The sequence below is a fragment of the Rhincodon typus genome, chromosome 22 (genome assembly GCF_021869965.1).
Source record: "Rhincodon typus isolate 14 chromosome 22, sRhiTyp1.1, whole genome shotgun sequence".
Classification (NCBI taxonomy): Eukaryota; Metazoa; Chordata; class Chondrichthyes; order Orectolobiformes; family Rhincodontidae; genus Rhincodon; species Rhincodon typus.
The window spans coordinates 29,447,435-29,460,235 of NC_063353.1; the positions used below are offsets into that span (position 1 = coordinate 29,447,435).

Sequence of the window (12,801 nt, forward strand, 5' to 3'; positions counted from 1 at the left end):
AGAAATATCCACATATTTTGGCTTTTTCAACTTAACAAAATAGGAAACAGTCATTCTCTGGCTCATTCCTGAAGGCAATCAAAGTAAACCCCTCAGAGATAGTAAGAACTGCAGATGCTCGATTCAGAAACAACACAGTGTGGAGCTGGAGGAACACAGCAGGCCAGGCAGCATTGCCCTAAGAAGGGTCCTGAAGAAAGCCAGATTTTCTCACACGAGTTGCTGTAAGTTGTTGCCTTTAACCAATAACTAAAAGATTTTGCAGTTAATGAAATAATCACCTGTGCCTCCTACAAGAAGTGAAAGAACCTGGAGAAAAGTGATTGAAGAACAAAAAGCCCTGGCAAGTAAAATGAATACCTCAATGAACCCAGTGGACTGGCACTATTAAGCGGTGTGTCCCAGTTTATTTCCCTCTACTCATAAAATCAAGATTTTTTTGTGTCTTTCTGAATGTTTGTATAGGGGTTTGAAAAAAGGTTTAGAGTTTTAATTAGTACAGCCATATAATGATAATTCATAGTTGTTTATTTGTGATTAGAATTTACTTATTTGTAATAAATAGTAGTTCATGTTAAGTACAGGAACCTGTTTTCTGTTAACCTGATTCCAAGAGACAGCTAAATTGAAGACTTTGCATGCTTTGCTTACTTTTGTGGTGACCCAGCAAGTAGTGGGGCTTGAGAATCAGTGCACTTTCCCGAGTGGGTCGTAACAAAATCATTCCAAATTAGGAAATTGAATTATAAATAATTTCAATGTCATACAATAGAGGTTTGTATATATTGGTACATGATTATGAAATATTAGATTGAACAGCTCAAATCACACTATGAACTATAATAGTAAAACCCAAATGACTGAGATTAGTTTGCTGATGAAAATCATTTTATTTTATCCTATGCTGAGTCATTATTTAACTTTATCTCTTTGCGCGCATTTTTTATTCGACTTCTCGCTCCTTCTCTGTACTATTAGAAACTAACCTTTCATTTGTGTTCATGAATTTAAAAGGTGACCGCATTCCTCACACAGTGTAAGGCATGTAGGCAGTCTACAAGTTCAACTCCTCTAATGCACTGCCTCACAATAATTCCAACAGCACCGCCTGTAGAACCAGACATTTAAAAGTTTGGAAAACTTTTAGCCAGCAGGAAAAGGTGAATCTAATACTAGATTCATACCAATTTTCAAGTATCTCCCTGGGTACTCCAAACTGGAGAAGGTCATGCACATTTCCATTGATTGGTTTGATCCCACCTTCATGAATATATTTCTAACAAGGTCTCTGAAATGGAATCCAAAAGAACTTCAACCAAAGCTAGTTTCAATTACATGAAATACAATAAATATGATGCAGGCTGTACGGATTCAATGAAAAATCTAAACATCAGACACACTGCCACAAAGGTTACGTACTCTTCTACTGTTACAGTCCAGCCAAAATATATTCCTCTGGGTTTAGACAGCACCGTTTGTTATACCTGCTGTTGCCTCTCCTGACACTTTAGCAAAGACAAACTAAGACTCGCTCCCAGAAAAGCATCAATTAAAAGTCTTCCTTTCAGTCATTCTGTTCCCAAAAGCATTCAATCATTCAGTGTTCATAAAGCCTTTAGGAACTGATGGCATTGAGCTTCAGGGCAGGTACTGCTCCTAGCTCCTTTGAGTTTAGCTGCATTACTTTTCTTCTAAGAAAGCAAGCTTGATAAATTAAACAATTAATATTCTTTTGATCAACAGAAATAAGCTTTGAATTGTCAGGATCTAGTGAGGCAATTAAAGCAAATAGATAGACTGAATAGTAAATCTAATGTCAACTATTAGTGTTTTAATTCTGAAAACCTACTCATTCCATCTTGTTGTATTTTCTGTCTGTGTAATTTATATTGCAATTCTCATGTACAAATCTCTCTTGGAGGAGCTATATAAATAGGTGGACAATTTGTTGTTACCTGGCTAACAACACAACTTAGCTCTATTTTACTAATAAATAATTGCGTTCAAGAAGGTGAAAGAAAAGCTTCTAAATATTGAGCAACTTCAAGCAAAGGAAGTGGAAACATAACCATGCATCACTTTCTTTTGCAAGTCACAACTACAGAGTGATTATGAGGGACTAGGACAGGTTGGATAGAAAGCAGCTGTTCTCCTTAGTTGAAGGGTCAGTACAAATGACCATACCTTTAAGGTGAAATGCAGGAGGTTTCGAGGGGCTTTGAGGGAAACATTTTTCACCCAGATAATGGTGAGAGCCTGGAATGCATAGCCTGGGAGGGTAGTTGAGGTGGGAAACCTCACAACCTTTAAAAAATACTAAGACGAGCACTTGAAACGTCATAATGTTCAAGGCTAAGGGCCAAGTGCTGGACAGTGAAACTACCGTAGATTTAAAGTAGTTTTTTGTCATGTATATTTGATGGGCAGCGAGCCTCTGTATTTTGGCTTGTATTAGGAATCCATCTGAAAATTTTCTAAATAATTAACTCTTTTTTTAACAGACTATCCTACATAAAGCTTTGATTGGGCAGCATAAACACATATTGCCCCAAAGTCTTGTCACCCGAAATCATTTCCTTATAATCAGGGCTGGATGCAGCAAATTGTTATTCATTGGCAATAATGAAGTGACAGGGTTATTTTGGTTAGGGGTCAGTGCCCTTTTGGAATTAATTTATCACGGTCTAAGTTAATCAACTGTCAATATTCAAAACTTCAAGAGCTGAAATGAATAAAATTGAAAATATTTTCAGTCTGTTTAGATCTGATATTTTATCAGATTGGATTGTAATAGATTGGAGGCAGTGGCTAAACAGACTTTACAACAGCGACAACATCAAAGGAATGATGTTTTCATACTTACACACAATGACCCATGTCACAAATCCCATGACCAGAACACATCCAGGGGCACGCTGAGGCAAGGATCACATTATCAATAGCCCAGTTTGCAGTTCCAGAAGAGTATTCTGTTTGAATCCATCTGAATCGGGTCCTTGGGGAACTAATTAACACAATGGCACAGTGAATAAATTAGTTATCAAAAGGTACTGTGCAGAAAAATGTTACTGACATTCAGAAAATTAACGATTTAAAATTAGCATAAGAACCTGAACCAGTTTTAGAAGTTCTGAAGGAAGAATCTTGCTTACACAATCATTATTGGGACTGCAGCATGAAGATAGCGAAGGCTATCTCCCATCTCCCACCAAAGCTCATGCTCTGTTATTCTCATTGCCTGCAATACTTCCCCTCACTCACTGTCTCCCTCACAAGTCTCTCGCACTACTTAACCAGCATGGTATTCTGCTGCATCCTCAGTCCTTTGGTACAACTCACCACCTCTTCCCCCACATGAACCAATACTAACAGCTGCGCCACCCAATGTAATCTCATTCATTCCCACCCCTTTCTCTCATTATAGGAGCAGGACATAACAGGACAGAGAGAGCTTGAACAGGTGGAAGGGGGCTTGATATCTATGTTCTCACCCCCTCATAGAATAAGATTGAGATCCTTCCTGTGGAGATGCAAAAACATCCATATCTTGCTAAATAAGTAAATACCACTCTTCATTCCACAGCAACTCTCACATTAATGCTGCTCCCACTCTCAATCATTGCACGCCCTTCTAATTACTGGCTGTGATGCTTTTGCTCTCTTTTGTCTTGCAGGTTCAGCTAGTATCTCCAGGACCTCTGTGGGGAAATGCCTCCCTCCCCCAGAAGCCTCCTCCTTGACCTTAGATGGTGAGAGGTCTGAGGCCTCATAGGAAGCATTGTAAAGACTGCCCTCCAAATCCTCCACCAGTCCAGGTACTGAGGCTTGATAGGAACATTTAGAAAGTTTGGGAGCACAAACTGATGAGCACCTCACTGCATCACTTTGCAGTTGGCTGAAGACGAAATAGCCCAGGCTGCTGGCACTTAGAGGACTGCCAAAGACCAGGTACCTGGTCAGTCCCAGACAGGAGGGCAATCAGGGACTTTATCCCTATGCACAAAGAGGAACAGGAGCAACAGACAGCTGTGTAGCATGCTGTGGGCCTTAATGCTCAGAAGCAGCATCACAGCAGTGCATGATATGATCATCTGTCAACCTCCATGGACAGGTTGGCAGTTGCTATAGACAGTCACATCCACTACCCTCAGGCACTACTGGAGAGGTGCATACACCTGCACTCCATCACCTCAGCCATTGGTATCCAGGTACAAGTTGGGCAGGAAATCTTGACTCCAGTCCAGGTGCTGTCTCCTCACAAGGACATAGGGTGGTGTCAGCAAGCATACGCCCAGCGTAGAACTACAAATAGACCCCTCTGCTCTTTCCAGAGAGGATCCTGGGCTCTCTACATCCACCCTGCCTACCCCCTCCTACCGTTGGAAGTTCAAGTTGAGAAAGGTCAACTTGTCTCTGGGAAGAATTTGGCTTGTTTAGACACAGCACCCCTGGGGCTGCCCCATTGAACCTCCAACGCCTACAGGCTCAATGGCCGAGCAGGCTTCCTCCACCCCTGCTGTGAAACCAGGGAATACACTGAGATGTAATGGGGCGGAGAGGAAGAAGTGAACATATTGAGGACACTTTGGTGGCATGGGTGAAAATGTCTTGTATGTCACTCTCAGTTTATACATAACTGTCCCTGATTTTAACTTTCAAGTGGTTATGACTCTGTATTTTCTCATTATCTAGCATCATGTGATGACGATGGAGAAGGCTTAATGGATGGAGGTTTCTGCTGAGAGCCTGCTGCACCATCTTGAAGCAGGAGAATAGCGTGCCCATATGACATTAGGTTATTGTGACATCTTTGTCTCTCCTTTTTTGACACTCTTAATGTTTCATTCTTAACGTGCTCATAGATGTAGCTGTCAAAAAGTTATCCAGCATGTCTATTAGCATCTCAGACTTGCCTAAGTACGATCTCACTATGCAATGTGAAAAACACAAAAGATGGAGTAAGATGATCTTGACATTGTGATTCTGACACACATCCTGCCAAAGCCCACATCGTGTATGATTTTGCCCAATATTTCCTTTGATTGTCTGTAAACTATTTCATGACGATGACAATAGAAAAAGTTTCAGCCTGGTCCTATTTTTAACTGATATCCATATGAGCGCACTTACAAATTCTGTTTCTCTCTAAGGAATAGCAATGCCACTTATAGTGCTCTTAGCAGAAAATCAACTTAATATAGTCTGAGGATCATCCCAACATCTTCCTGTGGTTATACCCATTCAGGATTGCATGCTGATACATAGATGTACTTTCAAACATCATGAACACACTTGGCTTATACTGAATGAATTATGTCTTCCTATGGTAAAAGAAAACTTTTTCAGAGATGATTCCCTTGAATTAGAAGGTTGTCAGTATCACTTTGTTATTTAAGGATAGAAGAGATAAGTCAGGAAATTATAGACTTACTCATTTAATATCAGTCGTGAGGAATTCACTAGAATCAGTTTTTAGGGACAGAGTGACTATCATTTGAACAAATACGAACTAATCAGAGAAAGACAGCATGGATTAGTAAGTGTTAAGAAATGTCTAACAAACCTACTTGATAGTCGATAGAATTAATGGAAACCTACTGACATGATTACCAATTGGTAAGCAGATGGAAGACAGTAATGACTATGGGCATATACCACAATTGGTAGGATGAGCTCTGGAGTATTGTGTTCAGTCCTGGCCATTACTACTCAGGAATCAAATACTTGCTTTGGAGTGGGAGCAGTGCAGATTCACCAGAATCATACCTGAGGTTAAAGGGATCAATGAAAGGGTAAGATTACAGGTTTCTATTCCTTGAGTACAGAATATTATAAGATGACGTAATGGTGGTGGTTAAGATGAATAACTGAGTTAACAGTGTAGACAGAAACTATTTTCTCAGATCAAGAGGTGTCCAAAACAACGTGGAACAACATTAAAATTACAGCTAGGTTGATGAAGAATGATTCTTTATTCTTCCCATAAAGAATAGTGGAAATCTGGAACTCTCTCCCACAAAGAGCTGTTGAGGTTGGGTCAGTTGAAAATTTCAATACTGAGATTGATGGATGTTTGTTAGGCAAGTGTATTAAGTTTTATGGAATTATGGCAGGTAGATTAAAAGACAAGTGCCATGATATAGTTGCATGGTGAAACAAACTTGAGAGGTGTGAGGGCCTAGACTTGTTTCTATATTTCTTAAAACTTACATGGTTCCTGGAGATAAGTAGACAGTGACACGCTTCCAGTTCTGGAACCTCTGTGAGGTGTAGGTTGAGCTTTCTGTGTAGTGCAGACAGCCAATGCTGGGAGGAACACACTCCTCTGTGACTAGGTGCCAGTCTTTGCCTGTGTTGAGGGAGTACTGCAGCTGAATGCCACTGGAATCTGGCGACTGATTTCCACAGCCTAGATTGAGCTCAAACTGCAAGAATGTGGAGGCAGTAACATGGAAATCCCAAGTTTCTGCAAACCTGGGTTTGCCTAAAAAACAAAAGTGACACAATCACCAGTGACAAAAGGCACTTTGTATCTGAGGATTTGAGAGGATTTAAAGAAAACATTTTAATGTTGTAACACATCATGATTCAAGCATGCCTATCCTACTTTTATTGATTTCTATTACAATTATTTATTGAATTTGTGATGCTACTGCCAAATGTCTTTTCAAATACAGGTTTGGGGGTAAAATATTCCGAAAAGTCCTGAGCAGCCTTTAGTAATGAATATTTGTACTTCTGCTTAATTATGTACCTATATTAGCATTAAAAACCAGTGCTGTGTCCTTTGAGAGGCAATACATATCTGTCTTGCCCCCCTGAATGCGATACCAGTTGGATTGCAGGTTGGAAGAATCATCAAATGTATCTTGAAAATCAGTAAGGGAGCTATCATTCATTCCAATCAGGACATCATCTAACGCCCACTGTGCACTGAGTTTTCCTAAAAAGAAACAAAAATCAAAGTTAGAGCACATGATAGGACACATAATATATTGTGTGACATTCAGGTCATAAATTAATTAACTTTTAAAAACATGTATTGAGAAAGCCACAATATTAACAAAAACTGAAAGAACTGCTGATGCTGTAAATCAGAAACAAAAACAGAAATTGCTGGAAAAGCTCAGCAGGTTTAGCAGCATCTGTGAAGAGAAATCAGAGTTAACTTTTCAGGTCCGGTGACCCTTCCTCAGGACAGATATTAACAATGCTTTTTATCACTGTAGCACGGTCTGAAGAAAGATTTAAGACTACAAATTAATCAGTAGAAAGTGAAGGCATAGAAAGAGGTCATTTGCCTCCTGCTGCCTGTGTTGGCTTTTTCCTCAACCAATTCAAAATTAATTCCACTGTTCTAATCTGACCCTGTCTTATAGGGCTTTTAACGTTTTTCGTTCTTCTCATTAGGGTTTCTGCCTCAAATCTTTCCTCTGGCAAAGCATTTCATGCTTTAAAACATTTCTTCTCACTCTCCAGTTGACAATAAGTATCAAAATAATTGCCTGCTCATTATTCATCACTAATTTTTCTTGGCTATTGTAACAGATGCTTGGACCAATTTTAAATGGTAAGAAATATGCCGAATGTCAACAGTCCATATAATAATATGCGCAACACTAATTTCTGGTTCCTATAGTCAATTGATTTGTAATAATGCAGCTACTTCCATATTGCTGTACACAATGGTTAAATGCAGAATGATGGGTACAACATAATTAAATTCAAGTTGCTGTAACTGCAATGCCTGTTGTTTATATCAGTGATTTGACTGCAAGATTACAGAAGAACTTATCACTATCTGCAGTAAAGTAATGGGTCATATCTTCCGAGGTGTGGCAATCTTACACAGATTGCCACTCATGCCCTTCTTTTTTGTAAGAGAAGAGTTCCACATTTCTGAGACGAGATTCCACTCAGAGCTTCCTCAGAAATGCAGAGTTGTACTTCCATCTGACAGTTCCTTTGTAGTACAGAGCTGTTAAAGGAAGAAGAACCATGTCCCCTATTCATAACAGTCAGTTGCTGGGTACTGACGTTTAAAGGTCCAGAATCACAGACAGCCACTTTGACAGCTGCTATCAAATGGTAAACACATCAGATAATTGTGAGATTAGGGTAGCAGGATGGTAGGGAGTGGAGTGAGATTTAAGTTTCACGCTACCAAAGGCAAGATGTCCACCTCCTCAACTGAAGACTGCTAGCCAGAAAGGCAAGCTGTTTGGTTGTGTGTTACTACACTAATTGGCACAGCAAGGCAAGACGTGGATGGTACGTGCATGCAGCTAGATGCTGAGTGAGCAAGTGCTAAAGCAAGCAAGCATTCCTGAAATGCAGCTTGGTCTAATTCGTGAGCTGCTGCCTGTGTGCAAAGCGTCCCTAATGCAGCCTTTGAATGCTTGTTGCTGGAGCACTGTGCAACATGAACGTGTGCTTCCTTAGCGACCTGCAAGTGTATTGCAGAAGTGCCATAATGGTCATGAGTGGCTAGTAAATGCTTAATGCCAATGTCAGTGGATGAGGGCTGTATGTGGCTGGTGCCCTGGAACATGTCCTGAGATGCCGTTTGTACCTAAGCAACATGGAAGTCCTTCAGAGCAAGTGGCGAGCTGAAATTGCCAGGTACTCTGATTTCCACATTGAGATTTTTCAACGTTCACTGCTTGTGTTCCTGTGCAACATAACACTAAATTTAATAATCATGAAATAGGGCACCTGTGATACAGTCTAGAACGGTGAATAACAAACTGCACCATTCTTGCTAAATTTCCACTACCTGGAGGGGCATGCGACAAAAACATCAAGTTCTTACATCAACTACTTTGTAGTTTGGCTGTTGTTTCTATTAATGCCATTCTGGCCTAGGGGATGGCGCACGATCTATGGCTTCATTCGTGGGATGAAGCTTCCTTACTCGGTGCTTCTTGACAAGGTTGAGGTACCTTTGCTGTTTATAGCAAATCCATTGCTTGCAGTAGTACTGGATCCTGGGATCTGTCTCCTGTGACCCGTCTCCTGTGACATGTCCAGCAAAATAAACTTGTTGATGAACCCATGTCTATGTGTCAACTGAAATAGTTGAGTGTAACCTCCATTATTACTGATGCACCAAATTACTGTAGGTTTAGCATATGTGTGTTATCCCGAATGCACAGAAGAGATCTATTTCCCTTATTGCCAAAAACTAAATCTTCATGAAGTTCTAAGATGGTTTCCTTCACAAATAAAATCAATAAATTAATTGTGCCACTTTCCAAACATAAGAATTTCCTGCAATAAATCTAATTTAAACCGTAAAGTAAGTAATTTCTTATCAATAAGTTAGTATGATTTAAGGATTGCAAACAATAATCTACGAATGATTTCTACAAACATGTATTGTTTGCAGCCACCATTTTTTAACTGCTATAACATCTCACAATAGAGAAAAACAATTTTTCATGGAAGAAGGACATTCTACTGATTAAATCAATGAGACAATTTGCAATTGAAATCAACAAACCAATCTGATCTAAGATCAAACATATGCTTTGAATGTGAAAGTCAAGGAGATAAGCCTTTCAGCCCCTGTTAGTATGAACGCTGATGTAGCAGAAAAGGAATTTTTTTCTCATTTACTTAAAATTGTGAAGGGTAGTTTTAATCATCTGTTACTTGCACATGACATGAAAATGATAAAGAAGCATGTTTTGTTACCACACCCCATTAAAGGGAAAGATTTTCTAACAAAGACGTTCTCATAAAGACAATGGCTCTTTGATGCTGTGATAAAATAAGTATTTCTATTTATATTGTTAAAGGGTGAATGCATGATTATAAGCATAAGAAAAATAAACATCTGAAGTTCATGATGTTTGTCAATAATGATATTTATGTTAATTACTTTTCAATAGTTACTTCCAAGTATATTTTTGAGGCTTTTCTTTATGACGTTGTTTTTGTTTTGCCTCATCTATAGATTTATAATGTTGTCTATGTAGTCGTCTAACCTTTTAATTGCATTTGCCTCCAAATTGCATTCTATGGCATCTTGTTAGTGCACAGCTTTCATTACAATATATCATAAAATTAGACATTTAAATTAGGTAATAATTATTTGGCTAGAGCTATCAGTGAAGAGTCTGCTACTTAATATTCTTATGTCTGATTCTGAATTGCAGTTTTAAAGCTTACCATGTTGTGGCTGCCACCAGCGAAATGCTGTAGATGTGGTTTTGGCTTCTGGGAATAGTTCAATTGTTATTATTTGAGGTTGCAGAAAAGACATGTAGTCCAGTTCACGCAAAACATGCCAGGTTATTCCATTGTCATTGGTGTACTGCACCACAATTCCTAGATTTGAAAAAAGACAGAGGATTACATTTTGCTTTACACTGACATATCTCCTATGGCAGTGCTCTCAAAGAGTTAAAGGTTACTCTGTCTTAAGTAGACTTGGTGAACTGGTGAAAGAGCTTTATAAAGAAGATGGTAAGAGATCATCCCAGAAGCATTAATATTAGCAAATCAATTGTTTAGTTATATACTTGAAAGAAACGAAGCAGGGACTAGATAAAGACATAATTTCTCCATCTACTGCATGCACACCAAAAATGTTAGTCTCTGTGTGCATTATGGAGAAGATTTTTTTGATCTTTACTGGTCATCTGTGGTTTTTATAACTAAAACAAAGAAGAAATATATTTCAACTCAAGAAATTGTTACTATAATCTGTGTTTTTTTTTCACCAGGTATTTTTGTATCAGTACTCAGTGAAATAAAGAACTTATGCTTAAAGCAGTATATGTAAATTCAGAATTCAGGAACATAGGAAGTAGGAACAAGAGTAGGCAATTCAGCTGTTTGAGAATGCTCCACCATTTGATAAAATCATGGCTGATCTGACTGTGATCTCAGTATGCCACCCATAAGCAGTGTGTGGCTTGGACGGGAACTTGCAGGTATTGATGTTCCTATGTATCAGCTGCCCTGAAAGTCCATTTAGGCTTTGGAGGTTTCAACTTTGGAAGATACTACTGAAGGAGTCTGGGTGAGTTACTGCAGTGCATCATGTTGATGGTACACACTGCTGTAACTGCGTGCCAGTGAAGAAATGAGTGAATATCAAAGGTGATAGAGTGGCTGATAGATTCGAGCAGACTGTTTTGTCCTGGATGATGCTGAGCTTCTTGAATGTTACTGGAGTTGCATCCAGGCAAGCGCAGAGTATTCGACCACACTCCTGACTTGTGCCTTGCACATGGTAGTCAGGCTTTGGGAGGACAGGAGGTGAGATACTCACTGCACAATTCTTAGCCTCTGACCTGCTGTTTTAGGCACAGAGTTTATATTCCTGGTCCAATATCAAGGTGAAATTTTGTAGAGCATTTTAAAGAATCAGAGAAAAGGAAGGTGGAGAGATTTAAGAGAATTTCAGAGCTTAGCTCGAGAGGCAGCTGAAGACACAGCTGTCAATGGTGCAAGAATTAAAATCCAGGATGCTCAAGAGAATTGGAGAAATGCAGACATTTTGGATAAAAGTGTAGCTGGTGCAATTAGTTAATATTAATGACAAAACCTGTTTAACTAACCTCTTAAATTTGTTTCTATGAGAGATCAGTTAACACATACTCTGCACTGTTTTTGTTTTCAGAGTTAATTCAGTGAAAGGTTGATGTGTTCATGCTTTATGTTGCTTTTGCCATTCTATAGAAAAACAGATGTGGTTATTTTATCTGCTCCGAAACATAATAGTGTCTAAGGCTTTCACCCTGGAGGAATTTTGATTGCTACACAGGAATGGGGGAGGGGAGTACTTTACAAATAGCAGGTCCTAGTGTACCCTAGGAATGACCAATCTTGCTTTCAATCACAAAAACATTTTCTGCAAAATTGTAAGCACAAATTCATGTTGAAAACCATAACTTGTTAGCTTGTTGACTTGCTTCAGTGGAGAGTGCGATCTCTGAATATACAAGAATTCAAAATTTGAATTCTCACAAAAGCAGAAGCCTCTTAATGGACATTAATGAAAGCATTTTGAATAAGTAAATGTTTTGCTTGTTTTTTTTGTAAATGTTGCGATTTTTAAAAATTCCTACATTATGAATCTTATTCTAATTGTGAATCATTAATTTAATGGAGGTCTAAAAATAATGGTTTAAGACTGTAGCAATTTCATTGGCTCCCTTTCCTTTAATTAATCTCCTCAGGGATGCCTAATGCTACCTTCGTGATTTCTTACTGCTTCAGCAGTTTGTCAGTCATTGGTTTCCTAACATCTCTACATCCTCATCTCTGATTCATTTCGATTTTATGAATACAGAATTTGAATCAACCAGCAATATGGAATATAATGTCTGACAGAAAAATATGCTGGGCCTGGAGATTCTGCACTGTTCTTAATATGGATCGAATGAATCTGGCCACAGAGGGGAAGGAAAGGAATCTGGGTAGCAGCATAGTTTCTGTGTTTTTGGTCCTTCTTTATTGATCCCAAAAAGTGGAAAACAGCAGTTGAAGAAAAGAGAAAACTCAACATATCAAAGATGATGCATTTAAAATAACATGAAACGGACCTCAATGAACACATCTCAACTGAACACATGTAAACAGTACAATCTTGAAAATCAATCTAGCAAACAAAGATATCAACTAAAGAAAGCCTAAACTTCAGGATGAACACAGCAGGCCAAGCAGCATCAGAGGAGCAGGAAAGCTGACGTTTCGGATCGAGATCCTTCTTCAGAAAACGTCTCGACCCGAAACGTCAGCTTTCCTGCTCCTCTGATGCCGCTTGACCTGCTGTGTTCATCCAGCTCT

At 39.0% G+C, this 12,801-nt stretch overlaps 1 protein-coding gene across 1 annotated transcript in view; it reads right to left on the reverse strand.

Moving 5' to 3' along the window:
* Positions 1–12,801, reverse strand: part of reln (reelin) — a 294,405-nt gene that overhangs the window by 83,573 nt on the left and 198,031 nt on the right. The window contains exons 24-27 of the mRNA XM_048609963.1: positions 10,174–10,332; positions 6,755–6,943; positions 6,211–6,484; positions 2,864–3,004 (exon numbers count right to left, since the gene is read on the reverse strand). Coding sequence (XP_048465920.1) covers positions 2,864–3,004; positions 6,211–6,484; positions 6,755–6,943; positions 10,174–10,332 — 763 coding nt within the window. The remainder of the gene's footprint in view (positions 1–2,863; positions 3,005–6,210; positions 6,485–6,754; positions 6,944–10,173; positions 10,333–12,801) is intronic.